Here is a 21,088-nt window from a genome sequence, read left to right on the forward strand (position 1 = left end):
TTCACTCTTTCCTGCTTCTGAGCTCACTGCAGGGCTCTCACCTGGCCTCAGTTTCCCCTCGGGGCTGGCGCTTGGCTGTGCCTCAGTTTCTCTGTGGGGCTGGTGCTTGCTGTGCCTCAGTGTTTTTTGCTTTTTTGGGTCACACCTGGCAATGCTAAGGCACTCTGCACTCAGGAATCACTCCCGTCAGTGCTCCTGGCTCATGCACTCAGGAGTTACTCCTGTCGGTGCTCAGGGGACCATATGGGATGCTGGGGATCGAACCCGGTCGGCCGCGTGCAAGGCAAACGCCCTACCCGGCCCTGTCCGGCCCTCAGTTTCTAATGAGAACTTTCTCTCATCAAATTACTGTTAGAACTCTGAAGCTGAGCCCCTCCCCGCCACCAGCTGTCTGTTGGTCTCGGACCCGGGCCTTGGGGTGATGGACGGGCGAACCCCAGGCCCCTCACGGCCCAGTGCTCCTGTATTCCACTCATTTTTGTTTGCTGGGGGGGGGTGGCCACGTGCGGCCTCGCTCAGGACTCATTCCCGGGGGGGGGGGGCTCTGCAGACCAGGCGGGGTCCCGGGGCTGGACCTGGGTGGCCAGCGCAAGGCCGGCCCTGTCCGCGCCCGCTGGGACGGGCGTGCTCAGGCCCGCGTGGAAGGGACGGGCCGGACGGAGCGGGGGAGGCGGGGACCGAGCGGCTCACGGCAGCCCCACGCCGGCCGCGGCTGGCGGCTGGCGGCTGGATCCCGGCAGTCGGCAGTCGGAGGCACGGCCGCCCTCCCCAGCACTGGGCGGGGGGATGTGTGGTATTTTTAGCTCCCGAGGCTGAACTATTCTGTGGGGGATGTGGAGAAGGCGCCGTCCGGGAGCGAGCTAATAGGGAGGCTGGGCGGGCAGGCTGCTCAGAATAGCGCGTCGCGGGGCCGGCCTGCTGCTGGGCAGCACAGCACACGCAGCCGGGGGACTCTCCCCACCCCTCTGGGCTCTGGCACCGTTCGGGTTCGAATGCACTTGGCAAGGCTGGCGGCAGACTCCCCGGGGCAGTGCTTGCACCTGGGTTTGAGCTGGGAGTCGGGTGCCGGCAGAGGCCGTGGCTGGCGCAGAAAGTGTGTCTTGGCTCTGGGGTGTTCCCCTCCCTGGCCCCCCGGGCGCTGGGTGGGCTCAATCCCCGGCACCCCGTAGGGTCCCTGGGCCCCGCCAGGAGCGACCCCCGAGCACTGGTGGGTGTGGCCCAGACAGATTTAAGAATATGTTAAGGAGGCGTAGGGGTGTGTGTGTGTGTGTGTGTGTGTGTGTGTGTGTACACATATGTCTGTACATGTGTGTGTCTGGCCACGTGTGTCCACGTGTACGCGTGTGCACGTGTGCATGTCCCCGAGGCCATCAGGAAGGGCCCCCGGCAGCTCTCTCCTGCACCCCTTGCCCTAGGAAGTCAGGGTTGGGCTGGGTTTTGTGTGTCTAAAAAATTTTTACCTATTTTTTTTTTTTTTTTGCTCTCCCAAGTTGCTCCAGAGGCTCGGGGCCCTTCCCTGGCAGGACCAGGGACCCTGGTGCCAGGAGTGGCTTGGGCCACGCCACAGGGCTTGGGGTTGGGGGGCCCCTGGACCTCACGCAGGGGTGTTGGGACCAGGGTGCAGTACCAGGCCATGTGACAGCACCTGATAGTGCTGGAGAATGAGCTGGCGGGGGCGGGGCGGGGCCCTGCAGGTGAGCGCCTGACCCCTGACCCCTGACCCCTGACCCCTGTGCTGTCTCTGGGGATGGGGGGGCGTGCAGGTGAGCGCCTGACCCCTGACCCTTGGCCCCTGTGCTGTCTCTGGGGGCGGGGGGAGGTGCAGGTGAGCGCCTGACCCCTGACCCCTGACCCCTGTGCTGTCTCTGGGGGCTGGAGGGGGGCGTGCAGGTGAGCACCTGACCCCTGTGCTATCTTTGGGGGCCGGGGCGGGGTGTTCAGGTGAGCGCCTGACCCCTGACCCCTGGCCCCTGTGCTGTCTCTGGGGGCGGGGGGAGGTGCAGGTGAGGGCCTGACCCCTGCGCTCTCTCCCGGCCCCTGTGTGTGTCGGTGCAGAGTGGACCCAGATCTCGACCAGGTACCTCCGGGAGCAGCTGGCCAAGATCTCCGACTTCTACCACCGGGCGTCGAGCGCGGGCGACAGCCCCGTGCCGGTGCCGCTGGACGTGGAGCAGGCGCTGACGCAGTGGGAGTACAGCGAGAGGCTGGTCTTCCACATGTTCCAGGTGAGCCAGAGGCCGCCCGCACGCACCCCGGCCGGACACAGCTGGACACAGCCGGACACAGCCCAGTTCAGCCCGGCACAGCCCAGCCCAGCCCGGCCCGGCCCAGCTCGCCTCCGCCGGGCTCCAGGGGCGCCTTGTCCCCGTGGCAGCTTCTCGGCGGGCCTTTCCTTGTGTCTGGGGCCACCCCGGTGCTGGGGGACCCCCGGCTCCGTGCTTGGGCGGCCGCCCCCCGGCACAGGGGCCCGACCTCCCACCGTGCGCTGCTGCCCCGTGTCCAGTTCTGTCCCTGCTGCCCGGCGCTGCGTGTCCCTGCGAGTGACCCCTGGACACTGGCCGCCGTGCAGGCGCCGGCAGCAGGGCACTGCCCGGCTCGTACAGGGGTCACCTCGGTGTGACCGTCTCTGCGGGGGCCGCCCCCCTCCCCGCAGGGCATGGGGGCTGCCCCTGCTCTCACAAGCTCACTCTGGGCCGTCCCCCGCCCTGCTGGCCTCCCCCAGGGCTCTGCCCTCGCCCTTCTTAGCCCCTGCGCACCCGCTCTCAGGAGCCCGGGACGGCCACCGGCACCCAAGACCAGCCGTCCGTCCTTTGGGTTTTCTCCCGTGTCCCTGCACGCCCAGCCCTGCGCTCACGGCCCCTCTCCCTGCAGCCCGGGAAAGGGTCAGTCATGGTAACCGGGCACCCTGCCCTGGGGGCCCTGAGCCAGGCTGACTGGAACCCGGCTGACCAGCAGAGGGCGCCCGTCCCTCCGTCTGCATCTGGGGCCCCGTGGCCATGTTCAGGGCTGACCCCCACCTCTGTGCTCCGAGATCTCTCCTGGCGGGGGCTGGCAGGACCGTGAGGGGTCCTGGGACTAGAACCCAGGTCGGCCACAGGCCGGGCAAAGCCCTCACCCGCTGCAGGAGCGCGCCCGCCCTGGTCCAACGTTTTTTCAAGATTTCATTTGCGTCCGCACCTCGGATTTCGGGGGCTGATGACGGGGGTGTTGTGCGAGTGTAAAGCATCCTCCCGAGTCTCTCGGTCCCCTGAGCATCCTCAGGTGGGGGCCAGGGCCAGAGCAGCTCCTCATCCCACGCCCGTGCACTGAGCCGTCACCTGCTTGGTGGAGAAATTCCTGAGCACTGCCTGGGGCAGCCTCCCCAAACTGAGGAAAAAAGAATTTTTTTTTTTTTTAAACAGGAAGCAATGGGCTGGAGCGATAGCACAGCGGTAGGGCTTTCGCCTTTTATGAGGCCGACCCGGGTTCGATTCCTCCGCCCCTCTCGGAGAGCCTGGCAAACTGCCGAGAGTATTGAGTCCGCGAGGCAGAGCCTGGCAAGCTACCCATGGCGTATTGGATATGCCAAAAACAGTAACAATGAATCTCTCAGTGAGAGACGTTACTGGTGCCCGCTCGAACAAATCGATGAGCAACGGGATGACAGTGACAGGAAGCAATGAGGTCCTAAACAGGTGAACCTGGTTGGAAGATGATTATTATGTTCATTGTATTTTACCATATTCTGAGACGTATCTTCCCGTGTAGGAGCGAGGCTTTGGGGGGGGGGACCAAGCCAAGACTTCCTGGAGGTCGGACCCCCGACCTTGAGATGCAAGTTTACGAAGCTTTTCCTTTGAGGGCCAGAGGCTTGCGGTCGGCATTTCTTTATATCTTTGTGCAGAATTCCCTCTTCATAGGGAGTCTCTTTTTACTGACCTGAAAATTGTGCACTTTACTACTTTACTTTTTTAGCTACTCACCCCCTACTTCAAGATTTCATTTGCATCTATGAAAAAGTGTCCACACCTCGGATTTCGGGGGCTGATCACCGTGTGGGGGGGTCAGGGGGTGGTCCCACTGGCTGTGCTCAGGACTTACTCCTGGTTCTGTGCTCAGGGGCCATTCACGGTGGTGCTCGGGGGACCATATACTGAGCCGGGGATGGATCCCGGGGTGGCCAGGTGTAAGGCAGGTGCCTCCACCCTGTGCCACTCTGACCTGGAAACCAGAATCTTTTTGTTTTGCTTTTTGGGTCACACCTGGCAATGCTCAGGGGTTACTCCTGCCTCTGTACTCAGGAATTACTCCTGGCGGTGCTCGGGGGACCCTATGGGATGCTGGGAATCGAACCCGGGTCGGCTGCGTGCAAGGCAAACGCCCTACCTGCTGTGCTGTCGCCCCGGCGGAATCCTTTTTCCCCCTTCCCTGAGAGTCGCGAGAGCAGGCAGGAACCCGGGCACGCGGTCCCCGTGGTCCCGGTGTGTTGCCGCGTCTGGGACCGGGCCCGCCCCCTGGCCCTCCCCAGTGGCTCCCCACCTGGTCCCCGCGGGCGGGTGCCTGAGCGTCTGTCACGCCTCGTCCCCGTGTTCCAGGAGGGGCTGCTGGAGAAGCACGAGTACCTGACGTGGATCCTGGACGTGCTGGAGAAGGTCCGGCCGGCGGACGAGGATCTCCTCAAGCTCCTGCTGCCCCTGATGCTGCAGGTGACCCCTCGCGCCCCGCCCGGGCAGGGGGACAGGTGCAGAGTCGCCGCGTGGGGCGGGGGTGGGGGGCCAGGGGCGTTCCTCTGGGTGAAACGGGCAGGCTTGCTGGGGGGGTGCCGGGGGGTGCTCCTGGGCCATTGGCAGGACCACTGGTGCTCGCTCAGCTCCCCCCGAGTGGCCGCTGGCCCTGACCGCTGGCCCTGACCGCCCCGCCCCCATGCCTTCCTTGCAGTACTCGGACGAGTTCGTGCAGTCGGCCTACCTGTCCCGCCGGCTGGCCTACTTCTGCACCCGGCGCCTGGCGCTGCTGCTGGGCGACAGTGCCGGCCTCCTGGCGGCGCCCGCGCCCCACGTGCTCCTGGGGCCCCCGAGCGCCAGCCCCGGGCCCTGCGTGAGCCCCGCCCAGCTGGCCTTCTCCGACTTCCTGGCGTGCGCGCAGCACGGGCCCCTGGTGCACGGGCTCAGCTGCATGCTGCAGGTGAGCGTCCCCCACCCCGTCCCCCCGCTGCCCGTGGCCAGCTGCCTGCGGCCGACTCGCAGTGCCCCGGGGCGGGGGGAGGCTGTGCCGAGGCCCCCTCCCATCCCCCTCACCACCCCTGGTGCCGCCTGGAGCCCAAGCCACTGAGTGGCTTCTGCCCGGGGACACTGTGATGCAGCCCTGCCCCTGAGCCCAAGGACCCCGGGGACCCCAGGGACAGGGGCCCCATGCTGTGGCCCCAGGAACTCAGCTCCCTTGACCCCTCCCCCACCCTCCGAGGTCCTCAGGCCACAGCTTTTGAACCGCAGTGAGATGCTCACCTGCCCGGCGTTCCCATAGCCGGCCCAAACTCAGTGACCATCGGTGGTCCTCCGTCCACCTCCAGGGGTGACCCCAGAGCACAGAGCCAGAAGAAAGCCCCGTCCCACCCTCCCCCACCCTGTAAAAGAAACCAATAGCTGAGACTGATTTCAGAGGCGGCCGCTCTGGGCGGGCACTGGCCAGGCTCCGCTGCCCGGCGTCACTCGGGCTCTGTCTGGGCTGGTCCTGGCGGGCAGGGCCCCGGGACTGCCATCTGAGCCCCCTGGGGACAGCTGGAGCATGTGGGCACCATCTCCTGTCGGGTCCAAGCGGGCTCAGAAACGGGAGCCTCATGTCTGCACGGAACTTTCTAGAGGGTGTGTTCCCCGCAGCGCCCTCTGCCGTGGGGCCTGGCGGGCGGCAGGGCTAGTGGCCAGCGTGTCCGGAAGGTCTTGTGCGGGAAGGGCCGCGGTCAGTGGTGCTGCTGTCCAGTGAGAGTGCCTGGCCGCAGTGAGGGGGGAGGGAGGAGGCAGCGGCGCGTCGGCCAGGCCAGGCGGGGTCCCCCCAGCCTTGTCCTATAGGGCTCAGGTTTCCAGGGCTGCAGTGGGGGCACTCCAGCCCGAGGGGGCCCCGGTCCCAACCCCACGGGGAGAGATTGCCCAGGAGTGGGGGCAGCAGAGAGAAACGAGGGACGTTGGCCCAGATGCAGCACGGGCCCGGGAGAGAGACAGGCAGAGCCGGAGTGGACGCTGCCCCTTGTGTCCACGGGGGCCGTCACACCCGTCCTGCGCTGGGCAGTGGCTGGTGGGCAGCCTCCTCCCCGGGTACAGATGGACAGCGGCACTGCCCGTGAAGTGGGCAGACGCAGCAGGGAGCAGGCCTGAGGCTGGGGGTGTCCCGGGGTGAGGTGGGGGGACACGGCACGGGCGCCTGGTGACCAGGAAGTTTGCAGCGGGGGCGTCCAGGAGAGTCGCCCGCTCAGAGCTGCCACCTCTGAAATCAGTCTCGGCTTTTGGTTTCTGTTTTGGTCTTCTTGGGTGGGGGGGCGGGGCAGGGCTTTCTCCTGGCTCTGTGCTCTGGGGTCACCCCTGGAGGTGGACGGGGGACCCTCAGTGGTCACTGAACCTGGGCCAGCCACAGGAACGCACTTCACCTGCTGTGTCACGTACCCGCCCCCCGTCCACCTCCCCAGTGGTACAGGAGTGGGGAGGGCAGCGGAGTGGTCTCGCGGTCACTTGTCCCGGGGCTGAGTGAGGTGGGGGGGCTGCTGGGACCTCCCCCGCCCGGGCCCGGCCAGCGGCCCCCCGCCCCGCCCTGGCCTCGAGACGCCCACTGTCCCTGCTGTGTCCCCAGACGGTGACCCTCTGCTGCCCAAGTGCCTTGGTGTGGAACTACTCCACGAGTGACAGCAAGGGCGCCAGCCCCGGCTCCCCGCTGGACCTGCTGCAGGTGGCCCCGTCCGGCCTGCCCATGCCCGGCGGGAACTCGCCCTTCAACCAGCAGGTAGGGCCCGGGGCGGCCGGGTGGGCTGCGCGGGGACCCTCGGAGCTGCAGGAGCTCACGCGCTCGGCCTCTTGTGCTTGACCCCCTCGCGATGACTCTTCTAGAAAGTTCCCGTCTCCCCACTCAGACGGCGGTGTGGACACCCCCGGGGCGGGTGCTGGCGAGGTGGAGTGACCCCCCCGCCTCCGTGTCCTCTTGGGTCCACTGATGCCGGGTCCAGCCTCGGACCCCCTGGGCTCACCCGGCAGCCTCTGAGGCCGTGAGGGTCCCTCACGGCGGGCGCTGGCTCAGAGACGACGGCTCAGAGTGCCCGCCCTGCAGTGCTCATGGGCTACCCGGCTCTCCGGGGCTCAGGCCAGCACGTCTGCTTTTGACTTATTTATTATTATCGTCATTATTCTGGCCTGGGGGCCTACCCAGCGGGGCTCGGGGATCCCTCCTGGTGAAACTCGGGACCCTGGGCCGGGAAACTGCGTCAGCTTCAGCACGTGCCTGGTGACTTTCCCCGCCCGGTTTCCCACGGGGTCCCGTAGGCTCCCCGAGACGCCTGGTGGCTGCCCCAGGCCTGCTGACCGCTGGCTGCTCTCTTCCAGGTCCGCGCCAGGATCTACGAGGTGGAGCAGCAGATCAAGCAGAGGGGCCGCGCCGTGGAGGTCCGGTGGTCTTTCGATAAGTGCCAGGAGTCGACGGCAGGTGGGCGGCAGGGGGGGGGCGGCAGGGAGGGCTGGGAATGCGGGACTCCGCGCCTTCTCTCCCCTCCCCCTCCCCTCTCTCCCCCTCCTCCTTCTCTCCCTCTTCCTCCCCCTCCTCCCCCTCCCTCTCCCCTCCTCCTCCTCTCCCTCCTCCTCCCCCTCCTCCCCCTCCTCCTCTCTCCCTCCTCCTCTCCCCCTCCTCCCCACTCCCTGTCCCTCTCCCCCTCCTCCCCCTCCTCCCCCTCCCCCTTCTCTCCCTCCCCGTTCCTCCTCCCCTCCTCTAGACATGAGTGTATCTCTGTGTGTGTGAATGTGTTTCTCTTTGTGTCTGTGTTAAGTATACCTGTGTATGTGTGTGTGTCAATGTGTGTGTATCTGTATTTATATGTCTATGTGTCAGTGTGTGTCTGTGTGTGTGTATGTGTGTGTCTGTATATCCGTGTGTCTGTATGTGTGAGTATATGTATGTCTGTTTTTCTGTGCGTGTGTGAATGTGGCTGTCTCCTCCTCTGCCTCTTCCTCTCCTCCCCGTCCTCCTCCTCCTCAGCAGGGCACTCGCTCCTGGAAGGCCCCCACGGGCCCCTGGGCCGCACCCCGGGCCCTCTCAGCCTGCCCGATGCAGCCTCTCTGGCTCTTTCCTTACTAAGGCCCCCTCTCCCCCCGCTGCCCCCGGGCTGTTGCATGCCAACCTCCCCCCTCCCCGCCCGCCCCGCTAACTCCTCGTTCCCATCCACGCCAGGGGTGACCATCAGCCGAGTCCTGCACACTCTGGACGTCCTGGACCGCCACTGTTTTGACCGGACGGACTCCAGCAACTCCATGGAGACACTTTACCATAAGATCTTCTGGGCAAACCAAAACAAAGACAACCAGGAGGTGATTTCTGTCTCCCGCGCCCTCCTTGTCCCCAGCTCCTTCATTTCCCCGAGTCCCGGCAAAGCCTCGTCGATGAGTATGTGTGTGTGGGGGGGTGTCTTCGGGTGAGGCCCGTGTCCTGGAAATGCTGCCGCGTCCCACCCTGTGACTGGCACTGTGGGCCCGGTTGCCTCGGCACAGCCACCAGAGAAGCTTCTCGGGACACTCTCACCCGGGTTCCTCCCCGCGGCTCCCCAGTGTGGCAGGTTAGCTGTCCTCTGGGTGCGGGGCTACTCGTACCATTTGGTTTTGACCTAAAAGCAACGGATGCTTGGTTGGGGCTCTATGTCTTTGGCCCCAAGACAGAAGTTCTTGATCCATTAACGTGGCCGGGCCCCCTGGGAGGGAGGCGGGGAGACCCCATGCTCACGGCGTCCTTTGCTCTTGCGGAGTTTCTTGAGCCTCGCATGCCGAGAGCAGGCCCTCGTTCCAGGCGTCACCCAAGGCCCTGGGGCACAGCAGCCCGGCTTGAGGGGGACTCCAGTGACACTGCACGCAGACACGCACACTTGGAGACCGTGGCCAGCCTTCCCTGGTGCAGGGGTGGGGCGGAAACAGTGCCTGGTGCTTCATAGTGGACGGGCGGAGGCGGGCAGCCGCGACCTGCAGATGGGCGAGAGGAGGGACGTGGCAGCTTGTGCGGGTGCTGGTTGGCCCCTCGAAGCAGTCCCAGGGGGTCTGAGTTCTCTGATCGTGGTGGGACAGGTCTAGCTGGTGGGAGCAAGTGGGTCTGCCGCCTCGGCACTGGGGCGGGGGCGCCGTTTCCCGGGGTGGCCGTGTCCACGAGGGGGCAGCGCGTGACCGGGGCTGGGCCCTGGTGCTCTGGCCTCAGCCTTCAGGGCAGAACGCCGCTGGGGGCCTCTAGGGCTAAGCGCCCCGAGCATCCTCTCTGGAAAGAGCCTGCTTGGGCCAGCAGTGGCCCTGGGCTGCTGAGCTGTAGTTTGAGCCGGACAAACACGGTGACACCTGCCCGTCACACAGGCCCCTTAATCTCAGAGAGGAGGCTGGGGGCTCACGGGAACTCAGCCCTCTGAGCCGTCTCTCAGCCCCTGGCGTGTGTGTCTCTTCTCTCTTCTGGATGTTTGCCTGTCGTTGGCACAAGAGGCAGCCAGAAAGCTCCTCGCTGCGACATTGAGGGCTTCTGGGAAGCCAGGTCGAGTGTTTCATTCTTCCTGGCCGGAGAGACACAGTGTTTTCTGAGGATTTACTGGGTGTCTGCAGTTCAGCTCAGGGGAGACTTGGTTTTCACATGGTCACGGTTTTCCTCAGGACTCGGTTCTCTCACAGTCAGTTTTCCTCAGGACTCGGTTCTCACACAGTCAGTGTTCCTCAGGACTCGGTTCTCACGTGGTCACAGTTTTCCTCAGGAGCCGTGTCTCCCAGTGTTTCGTGGTCCCAGCGTGGAGAATTCAACTGAGGATGAGCAAGGGAGTCCATCCTTCGATGCATGTGAACGATGCTTAGTTGATTGAAACACTCAGAAGCTTTCCTTTGGGTCTCTTACCTGCTGTGTCTTTCTTCCCGGAGCCCAGAGCGGGCCTATTTTTTCACTGCTTCTTTGCAGAAAGGAAGGCGGGGGGTCTTTCTGTGAGGAATGTTTTGTTGGGTGTCACAAGGCTTCAAGGTTGTCAACACTCAGAGGACGTGAGAGGAGGGAAATCTGCTCCTTGCCTCCTCAGAAGGGAAGCGCCCGGGTCTCTGGGAAACGCACATATGGAAACCCTCATCTGCATGTGGAGATGGTGGCAGGAGCGAATGCTCCCTGACGAGCGCTGTGTGTGTGTCAGCCCTGCAGGGCGGCGTCTCAGGCTGATCTGACAGGGCGAGTCTCACGGCCTGACAGGGATTCTGCCGTGGGCTTCTCTGCCGCTGGCATTTAGACACTTTCTGATGAAGGGAGCTGGGACGTGCCCGCAGACCCCTGGACTGCACGTCACAGGGGGCCGACCCCCGTGCCTGGCCGTGGCGTCGGCCCTCCACCTGGTCAGCCCTCCAGATGCTTCTTTTCACTGGCGCAGGGAGGGCGGTGATGACGTTTTTAATCCAGACAGGATCCTTTGTTTAACGCTGACCCAGCATGATGAATAACGTTTATAAACACGTCAGTGATCTCGGATTAAGAGGCCGGTGATCTCGGATTAAGAGGCCGCCGAGGGCTTTGCCCGGAATCCCAGCCGGCCCCGGGCTGTGCTGTCGCCTCCAGCTGGGAGTCCTTGCTCCCCGCCCTTCCCTTTTGCAGTGTTGTTGACTCTCACTTGCCAGCAGTCGAGACTCTCACGCGGTCCTCCTGTTTCCGGCCGGAGCCTCCCCGGGCAGCTCTTTCCTTTCCTTGTCCATCCCTTGGGGACCGCCGCCTGCCAACCTCCCGAGAGTTGTTGAGTGGTCCCCGCGGCTGCGTCTTTGACCTGTGTGCCCGCTGTGCCCCAGGGAAGGGGGTCCGTGGCCCCCCGGGATGAAGTCCTTACTTTGCTCACAGTGGAGTCTCTCATCTGCACGTCGCATCCGGAGTGTGGTTCGGACACGGTGGGCATCCGAGGTCCTGAAGCAGGTGGACGAGGCCTCGTGGGCTTGGGGTCACGTGTCCTCCCCCTGTGGACACCCCAGCAGTGTGCGAGCACGTCTCGAGTCCGGGGGCCCCTTCCCCTCTGCCCAGAGGGGGAGCGTTTGGCCCTAGAGGCAGGAGGAGGGACCGAGGAACGGGCTAAGGGACCGGCCAGGCGCGGCCTCGCTGCTGTCAGGCCCGGGAGCGAGAGTCCCCCGCTCGCTGCCTCCCCCTGGTCCCCCTTCCCTGTGTTCCCTCCAAAGCCGCTCCTATTTTTGTCTCTAATTTGATACCGAAATACCAGGGTTGGCTGCCGGGAAACAGCATCCGAGCAGAGCCAGATTCCCGCCGCCCAGCGCCCGGACGCTCCCACACGCGGGTCCCCGCGCTGCCCGGCTGGACCCCGCTCTGCCTGCGGCCGGCTCCTGTCTTTGGGCTTTCACATAATTTCCTCGGGCTCTATTCTCACTGCAGCAGCCGCTAACACCCTTTTTTTTTTTTTTTTTTTTTTTGCCTTTTGGGTCACACCCGATGATGCACAGGAGTCACTCCTGGCTCTGCACTCAGGAATCACCCCTGGCGGTGCTCAGGGGACCATATGGGATGCTGAGAATCGAACCCGGGTCGGCCTCGTGCAAGGCAAACGCCCTCCCCGCTGTGCTCTCGCTCCAGCCCCCACGAATGCTTTTAAGACGCTTGTTCCAGAACAGCAGAATTCCCGCTTTTCATTCCTGCAGGGAAGGCCGGGAGAGTCCCGCTGTCTCTGGTGCCCGGACAGCGGCGGGCGCCCAGGGCCTCCTGAGCGAGGGGCGGAGAAGCGACCGGACGTGAGCACTCCTGTTTGTGCTGTGCCAGGAGGCTCCCCCCCCACTTTCCCATGGGCCTCGTGAGCTCCTGGCGCTAACCGGGGAATGCCAGGCTCCCCGTCGAGCCGCTCCCCCGCCTGGCCGTGCTCCCCGACGCGAGAGCACCAGCCCAGAGCAGCGGCCTCTCGCAGGGCGGTGGCCGGAAGTTCAGCCCCTGTCAGTCGGTGCTGTCAGAAGCGCACGGTGACGCTCACAGTCCTGAGGTTGGCATCTTCCTGGGCTCTGGTCGGGGTGCCCAGGCCGTGACCTCCTCGGGTTCGAGGGCTTCCTGGCCAGGCTCCTCTAGGCTTCCAGCCCCCCTGCTCTCCCCTCTGCTGGCCCCACCTCCCCCTCTCCTTCTCCCCCACCCCCCGCCCCCAGCCCTGTGGAAATTTAACCCGGTTTGGTTTCCAGAGCGGAGCCATCCCAGCTCTCCTGAGAAACGGCAGCCGAGCCCCACGGTCCTGTTTCTGGTTCTGCCGAACCCCCGATGCGTGTCTGCCCTCAAGGCCGCTGTGGCTCTGTCCAGGCCCTGTCTTCTGTTCTGGTTTTGTTTGGGGCGCCACACCCTGAAGTGCTCAGGGGTCACTCCTGGCTCTGCACTCAGGGATCAGTCCTAGCAATGCTCGGGGGACCCTATGGGATGCCGGGGATGGAACCCCAGTTGGCCATGTGCCAGGCAAGCGCCCTACCCACTGTGCTATCTCTCCGGCCCCTGGGTCATAGCTAGACTACCTGTCATTTTGTCATATTTGCTGATTTAAAAAAAAATTATTCATTGCCTGGGCCCTTCCACGTGGGGTTCGGGAGGCCCCCGGGGTTCCTCCTGGTGACTTCCTCAGCCAACTGGGTGGGCTCTTCAGCGTGGTGCTACTCGGGCCACCAGTGCTCAGGGTGCCTTGAGGTTGCTCTGTGGCCCTTAGGAAGCGGTTAGGTCGAGTTCGCCGTGAAGCACAGGGCCCCGGTGCCTTTGGAAACTTGATTTGGGGGTGAGCGTGCATCTCCGCTCATGTGTCGGGCCACTGACAGTGAGTGACTTGATGTGGTTTGTCAGGCAGCCTCGAGCCGTGGTTAGACGCCGTTCTTTGTGATTTCTAGAGATTTCTGGGTTGACACAGGAGCCTCTGCCCTGTGGGTGTCATGGGCAGGGGGTGTCCCTGGAACCGACCTTTTCTGCCTATGGAACCAGACAGCCCCCCTGAGGTTTGCAGCGTGTGGTGAACCCACTTAAAAGAGGAAGCAAGGCCACCTCATAAATGTGGGAGTGCGGGGAGGGGGAGGGGACAATATCTTGAAAAGTCACGATAAAATTATAGGAAAATGATTGTCTACGATTTTGACCCTATCGTGGGAGTTTCAGTACAGCGGGGAGGGCCCCGGCCTTGCACAAGGCCAACCCAGGTTTGGTCCCCAGCGTCCCGAGCACTTGCCAGGAGTGATTTTGTTTCTGTTTTTGAGTCACACCCTGTGGTGCTCAGGGCTTGCTCTCAGGGATCACTCGTCGGGGGGTTCTGGGGACCGTATGGGGTGCCAGGGACCCGAGCCCTCTCGGGAGACATTCCCGATTCCTTTCAAGTGGACTCGGGGCGGCCTCAGGGCAGCCCGAGTCCCGGGAACGGATGGACTTTGCTCTCTTGGAACCCAGCCTGCCTCGGAAAACACGTCGTGGCAGAAAATAAATAGATTTTGCCATGTGTGGCCTTTTATGGGGATCCTTGACGTGAAGGCAGGGCCGGGCGGTGACAAGTTTACATTTTTTCGGCTTTATTTCCCTTCATTGCCTGTGCGTGACTGTGGGAACTCCAGCCCCCGCGGGCAGGCCGGGACATCCCTGGGTTGGGACTGGGGGTCCGACTTGGCTGGGGGGGGGCACGATGCCCACCCCCCAGGAGGCCTCTCACTGTCAGGGGGACCCAGGCTTGTCCGAGAGGCTGTTTTCCTGCCTTTTCCTCTAGACCAGTGGGGTGGGGGCATAAGGGTCTCTCCTGGGCCCTTCAGGGTATGTCATTGGGGGGGGCACGGGGAAATCAGCTAGAGAGGAGCCCAGCATGGGACGTGGGGGCACCAGAAGGCAGGAGAAAGGCCGAGAAAGGCGGGTCTAAAGGGTGAGCTCCGAAACCTGGGTGTCTGGGGGTCTCGTTCACGCCAGCGTTGTGAGTGGCGCTTTGGCCGGGACTCGAGTCCTGCCTCCGATGTGTTTGCGATGCGTCACCCCAAACGGGGGTCCGCTTCCGGGCACGGTAACAGGAAGACACCCCGGGCCCCCAGCCCGTCTTGCCCAGGCGTCTCTGGGCCCACTGGAAACTCCTGTCAGTGGAGGGAGTCCGTTCTTAGGGGCTGCGTCGCTAAGTCTCTGAGTCTCCCCTGAGTGCAGGGGGAGACGGCAGCCGTCCTTCTGCGTGGGGGTGTCGTGCCTGTGTGGGACCCGCCGAGCACACGGAACGTGGGTGTGGGTGGTTTGGGGCGGGTCTTGTGCCCCCGCTTGGCTCGCTGCGTGGGTCTCAGCCCGGGGCCATCGGCTGCACGGACGCGGACGTGCCTCGTTAATCGAGTCATTTGTGACCGAGTTGACTCGTCTCGTTCCCCGACCCGCGGCCCTGCCCCCCCCCCCCCCGTCTCCTTTGATGAGCCAACAGGTGTTCAACCGCGTTCAGGGTCCGAGAAGTCCAGAGGGCAAACCCAGACTGCGATCTCGGACCGTCGCTGCCGTTTCTGGGTCTGGGGGGTTGGCCCGCGTGAAGCAGCAGCTCGGGTGCATGTGTGTTTGCTCCCCCCTCCCCGCAGCTGTGCAGGGCTGCGGGGGGCTGCCGGAGGGGCTCGGGAGCCACCCCACGACTCGCGGGGCTGGCCTGGTGCTGGGCGCGGCCTGGGTCCGTGGCTGGTGCTGTTCGTGGTCCCCGGGGTCCTTCTCCGAGAAGCTGCAGGGCTGGGCGGGGTCAAGCCTGTCCCTGCTCGCTGTCCCCGCCCACCTGTCCCGAGAACCCCGTCGCGTTTCTCTCGCACCCGCACCCTTGGGTGGCCTGTGTCCCAGCTCGCGGCCGACACCCCAGAGCCCTGTGCCGAGCCCCACTGGGCTTGAGGCCCCCGTGAGAGTCTTTCCTTGAGAGTGTCGCGTCTCCCGCCACTCTGCCCGTGGCCATGCTGCCCCGGGGCCCTGGATTGGCCACACAGCCCCCCTGCAGCTTCCTCCCAGGAGCGCGACTCGCCGGCTTGGCGGGGGTGTGGGCGAGGCCGTGCCAGACCGGGCTGGGCTCTGGAGCCTCTCCCCGCCCCCAGGGACAGGCGGGGTCTGTGCACACTCTCACTGGCACCCGCAGCCGTAGCCCGGTGCTCAGTGGGGCCAGTCCCCGGGGGCCAGAGTCCCTCAGTGACAGTGCTCCCCACGGGCCAGTGTCCCTTAGTGATAGTGCTCCCCAGGGGTCAGAGTCCCTCATGGCAGGCGGTGCTCCTGAGTCACCATCCCTCAATGGTGGTGCTCCCTGGGTCACAGTCCTTCATGGCAATGCTCCTCGGTCACAGTCCCCCGTGGCGGTGCTCCCTGGTCACAGTCCCTCGTGGCAGTGCTCCCTGGTCACAGTCCCTTGTGGCGGTGCTCCCTGGTCACAGTCCCTCGTGGCAGTGCTCCCTGGTCACAGTCCCTCTTGGCGGTGCCACCGGGTCATGGTCCCTCGTGGTGGTGCTCCCTGGGTCACAGTCCCTCCATGGTGGTGCTCCCTGGGTCACGGTCCCTCATAGCGGTGCTCCCTGGTCACAGTCCCTAGTGGCGGTGCTTGCATGTGGCAGCCAGGCCCGTCCTTCCTCGGGGACACGGTGTCTTTTCCATCCGGTGCCTGCTGGGGTCGCGCCCTTCTGCTGGTGCGGGTGGGGAGGGCTGAGCAGGGGCCAGGGTCCCGCGGGCAGGGGGTGGCCCTGGGCCCAGCCCGCGGCTTCTGCTCCCCGCAGTGTTCCGGCCCACGAGCGCTTCTGGGCCCCCTGCAGGTCACTGACCCGCACTCCTGTCCCTCGGTCCCCAGGTGGCCCCCAACGACGAGGCGGTGGTGACCCTGCTGTGCGAGTGGGCCGTGAGCTGCAAGCGCTCAGGCAAGCACCGGGCCATGGCCGTGGCCAGGCTGCTGGAGAAGCGGCAGGCGGAGATCGAGGCCGAGGTGGGTTCAGCAGGGCCTGCCCAGGGCGGCAGGTGGAAGTGTGTGTGTGTGTGTGTGCATGTGTGTGCGCATGTGTGTGCGCATGTGTGCATGTGTGTGCGCGCGTGTGTGCGTGTGTGCATGTGTGTGCACATGTGTACATGTGTGTGCGTGTGTGTACATGTGTGTATGTGTGCATGTATGTGTGTATGTGTGCATGTTCATGTATTTGTGTATGTTTGTGTATATGTGTATGCATGTATGCACATGTGTGTGTCTCTGAGTTTGTGTGTTTGTGTGTATATATGTGAGTTTGTATATGTGTGTGTTTCTGTGTGTCTCTTTCTGTGTGTGGGGGGGGTGGGCGACTTCTTTCTTTTTTTTATTTTGTTTTTCTATTTTTGGGTCACACCTGACGATGCTCCGGGGTTACTCCTGACTCTGTGCTCAGGAATCTCTCCTGGGGACCATCTGGGACTCAGGGACTGAACCCGGTCGGCCGTGTGCAAGGCAGACGTCCTTCCGCTGTCCCGTCTCCAGCCTGGCTCCTGCCTTCTGACCCTTGCTGTCCTCTGGCTGCTGTTTCCTGGAAGGGAAAGGGTGACGGCATCGCTGACTCTGGGGCCTGGAGCAGGCGGTGTAGATGCCCCTTTATCATCCGGACAAACTCGGAATTCTCCCTTCTAACACACAGCCTGAAGGGCCAGCGAGAGAGTAAGCGTGCTGCCTCGCGCTCGGCTGACCCGGGTTCCAGCCCCGGCACCCCTAGGGTCCCCCGAGCCCGCCGGGCGTGATCCCTGAGTGCAGAGCAGGAGTAAGCCCCAAGCGCCACCGGGTGTGGCCCCAGAATCAGAACCAACATTACAAATTCTGATACTCGACTTCAGATGAAGAAATCCCCCTCTATGCATCTGTGAAACACACACACACACACACACACACTCTTGTGTGACATGTGTGAGCACCTCGTGGCAGGCGTCCTCCACACTGGCAGCCCCTCTCAGCCACACCACCTGCCTCCCTTCCTGGGCGGGCCACTGGGTGCCCACCCCCTGCTCCCGCAGCAACCCTGGGCAGCCGGCTCCGTGTCGGACCCCCCGACAGTGCTCTGTGCTCAGAAAGGGTCCCTGCAGGAACGTGTGAGCCCTCAGCTGCCGTCTCTCCCCGCTGGTGCCGCTGCCTGCTGGGCTGCGACAGTTTCCCTGGACGCCCCTGGCCTCCCATGGGGGAGGACTCTGCGCCTCAGGCTCGGAGAGCCCCTGCTGAGATGGGGCTTGACGACCCCAGTACTGGGCTGGAACCCATCGTCCACGTGACCGGGCGCCGTTCCTTCAGCGTGGACAGACAGTTCTACGGCGAACGGCACTGAGGAATGCCAGTGCCGTACCTCACTGCTCCTTCTGAGTTATCTCTGTCCCGTGCCCCTGGCCCCTGGCATGTCCAAGATACACATTCAAGCACATACTTTGCGTTGCGCTCTCTCTCCTTTTCTTTCTCTTTTTTTTTCTTTTCTTTTCTTTTTTTGGGGGGGAGGGAGGGCTTTTTGGGTCACACGCAGTGATGCTCAGAGGTTTCTCCTGGCTCTGCACTCAGGAATTACTCCTGGTGGTAATTGCACGCAGCTAACCGGGTTCGATCCCTGGCATCCCATAGGGCCCCCTAAGCATCGCCAGGAGTGATTCCTGAGTGCAGAGCCAGGAATAACCTCTGAGCCTCGCTGGGTGTGACCCAAAAAACAAACAAACGTACATCGATCCATCAGTCAATCAGTGACGCACAGCCTCCCGTGACGTTTAGCAGCTCTGCAAAGGGATCCTGTGTCGTTGCCACTTTGCCGTTTGCTGACTGACTAACTGGTTCCTCCGTTGAGCCCAGCAAGCTGCCATTCACTTGGGCAGCGATTTTCATCCACATCCTTTGCAACCACTGGGTGTGTTCTGGGCCCGTTTCCTCCAGCTTTGAGAAATGGTTGTGCGGACACAGCTCCCAGGAAAGGCCAGAGTCTGCCCTGGCCGCGCGCGCATTTTGTTTGAGAAGCTGTGCGTGGACAGAAGCCCCTGAGCCACCACCTCCAGGCTGCCCACCCTGATTAACTGTGCCTGTTTATTTCCCACCTCAGAGATGTGGCGAGTCCGAGGTCTTAGACGAGAAGGAATCCATCTCTTCAGCCTCGCTCGCTGGATCTAGCCTGCCCGTTTTCCAGAATGTCCTGCTGAGGTTTCTAGATACGCAGGCCCCCTCACTGTGTAAGTAAAAGCCCTTGGCTTTTCGCCTTTTAAATAGTTGACAGTATATCGGGCAATGGGTTCATTTTCTTTTTCCCTTGCGTATTATCGAATATGCTTGGCATGAATACAATGTATGTTTTACTGAGCAAAATGGTTTTTTGGGGGGACCGGGAGAGACGGGGGCCACACTGGTAGTGTTCAGAGGTCACTCCTGGCTGTGTGCTCAGGAATGAGAATGCTCAGCCCTCTTGGAGGTGCTTGGGATTACGTGGGATGCCGGGAATCGAACCTGGGCTGCTGCATGCAAGGCAAGTGCCCTCCCGTGATGCTATTTCTTGGGCCACTGAGCAAAGTTTTTGTAGCATGTCTTCAATGCAAATGTTTATTCAGGTTTAAAATCAGGCAAGTTTTAAAAGATTCTTGCCCTGTTCCCCCCGTGACTGACATACCAAAAAAAAAATGAACTGGGACTTAGCTAAGGGCATGGGGTAGATGTGCAGGAGGCCCGGGGTCCCCCCAGCACCTCCAGATTTCCCCCTACTCTGCACCACAGCTGGAGTAGCTGCCATGCACTCCGGGACCCTCCATAAAATAAAAAAGTGCCAGAATACCAGTGCCTGCCCCTAGGTCACATCTCTCCCCGACACACACCCCTGCCGGGGAATCTCAGCTCCGTGGTCAGGGACCAAGAGTTTGTTTCTGCTGGATGCCGCCCATCTCCCACTCTCTGTGCCCCGCAGGAGAGAGGACATCTGGCATCTGTGCCCCCTATCCCCCCTGGCTTGTTTCACGCAGAGGCCTCTGCCAGGGCACGGGCTTTGTGGCAGGCGGCCTGGTACCACCGGCGCCAGCTGGATGCCTGATCTCTGCCGAGAGGGATCCCCACACTCCGCTGGAGTGGCCCCTGGGCACCGCGGCTGTGCCCCCAAACCCAGCCCAGACAGCAGGCAGACCCTCGAGTTCCATCCCGGCCGGGGCAGAAGGCGAGGTCTGGTCACTCCTCAGAGCAGGAGCGCTCAGCTGTGGCACAAGCCGCGTCTGTTCAGCCACTCGCCCGTGGTCGGGCCTCCGGTTGGGTTCTGGATCTTGGCTACTGCGAGTAAGCGTTGCCCGGAGCACCTGCGGGTGTATAGGTTTGAATGGGTGTGTGGGGATCACACACAGCGGTGCTCAGGGCTGACACCCTGCTCTGTGCTCGGGGATCACTCTGATCCAATTGGGAACCACTGGAGGTGCCAGGGATGGAACCCGGGTCCAGCCGCCGGCGAGCCAGCTAGCTCTGTCTTCCCGGTTCCCGACCTGAGATTCTGGTGTTTGCCTGAGCACTGGAATGGAGCTCCTTCTCCAGGGAGGGGCCATTGAATTTAAACTTAAAACGGGGCTTAGCCTGGAGAGGGAGTCCAGTGGGGCGGGTGTCTGCCTTGCACTGGGCCCACCCGAGATCCACCCCTGGCATCCCACACGGCCCCCTGGTCTCCACCAGGAATGTTCCCTGAGCTCAGAGCCAGGAGTAAGACCCCTGAGCACTGTGGGGTGTGGCCCCGATTGTAAACAAAACAAAACAGAAAAGGAAAAGAAATGTTCCGTGCAGTCCTGTTTCCCAGTTAGAGTCAAAACTTTCACGCCAGTTCAGTCTTTCTCTTCCCGGAGCGGGCTCGGGGGAGTGTCCTCCGTGTCCGCCCATGCAGGGGGCCCTCGGGGCGCTGGGGGTCACTTGTGGTGGTTCTCAGCCAGCGGGGCCGGGCGGCTCAATGCTCAGGCCCAGTGACGCTGGGGGAGCTCACGTCATGTTGGGGACCAAGCCTGGGGCCTGGCTTGAGTGTGCCAGGCGTGTGCTCCGGCCCCGCCCCCACCCCGCGGCCCTCCTCTCGGGGGAGCCTGATCTGACCAGTCCGGCTCTCTCGGCAGCGGACCCCGACAGCGAGTGCGAGAAGGTGGAGTTTGTGAATCTGGTGCTGCTCTTCTGCGAGTTCATCCGCCACGACGTCTTCTCGCACGACGCCTACATGTGCACCCTCATATCCCGGGGGGACCTGTCCGTCACCGCCTCCACACGGCCCAGGTCGCCGGCCGGAGACCACGTGGACGAGCATTACCCTAAGGACCATGAGGTGAAAATGGAGGTATGCCCCCGAGTGGGGGAGGGGCTCATGCGTGCACACACATGCATGCATGCACACGCATGCATGCACACACAGATGCACACACGCACGTGCACACATACTGAAAATGGAGGTACACCTCCGAGTGGGGGAGGGGCATGCACACACATGCGCATACACATGCACACACGCATGCATACACACACGCACACATGCACGCATACACATACGTATACACACATGCATATACACACACGCACACATGCACACATACACACAAGTGCTCGCACGTGCACACGCACAGCCTGACATGGAAGTCGGGCTGCTTTGCATTTGGGGACCCTCCCGGCAGACTGCCTCTGTTTCTTCGCTCACCCAAGCATGTGCACAGTCACTTACGTATTCTAGAACTTTCCTTGGGAACTTAAAACTTTTGTTCTGTAGGGGTTGCTCTGGGCATCTGGGAGTGCCGTAACTTGAACCCAGAGCTCTGTTCCCTGCAGCCCTTGGAGCTATGTAGGGTCTAAGGGAAAGATCTGCCGGGACACCCCTTCGTGCTGGGTTGATGCGCTTCGAACTTTGAGGCATTTCTCGTCTCAGTTTTCGTGTCCTGCCCCTCGGGGCTGGCCTTGCTTGCCCCTGAACCCCTGAACCCAGGCTGTGTTTTCTGTCCA

General features: G+C 63.0%; 1 protein-coding gene across 4 annotated transcripts in view; it reads left to right on the forward strand.

Moving 5' to 3' along the window:
* Positions 1-21,088, forward strand: part of MED12L (mediator complex subunit 12L) — a 262,569-nt gene that overhangs the window by 58,389 nt on the left and 183,092 nt on the right. For all 4 annotated transcript variants that reach the window (XM_055129722.1, XM_055129725.1, XM_055129724.1 and 1 more), the window contains 9 exons: positions 2,056-2,225; positions 4,575-4,685; positions 4,918-5,163; positions 6,817-6,966; positions 7,560-7,659; positions 8,398-8,534; positions 15,974-16,105; positions 18,204-18,330; positions 20,221-20,435. In XM_055129722.1, the coding sequence (XP_054985697.1) occupies positions 2,056-2,225; positions 4,575-4,685; positions 4,918-5,163; positions 6,817-6,966; positions 7,560-7,659; positions 8,398-8,534; positions 15,974-16,105; positions 18,204-18,330; positions 20,221-20,435 (1,388 nt within the window). The remainder of the gene's footprint in view (positions 1-2,055; positions 2,226-4,574; positions 4,686-4,917; positions 5,164-6,816; positions 6,967-7,559; positions 7,660-8,397; positions 8,535-15,973; positions 16,106-18,203; positions 18,331-20,220; positions 20,436-21,088) is intronic.

Source organism: Sorex araneus, chromosome 2, assembly GCF_027595985.1.
Source record: "Sorex araneus isolate mSorAra2 chromosome 2, mSorAra2.pri, whole genome shotgun sequence".
NCBI classification, from domain to species: Eukaryota; Metazoa; Chordata; class Mammalia; order Eulipotyphla; family Soricidae; genus Sorex; species Sorex araneus.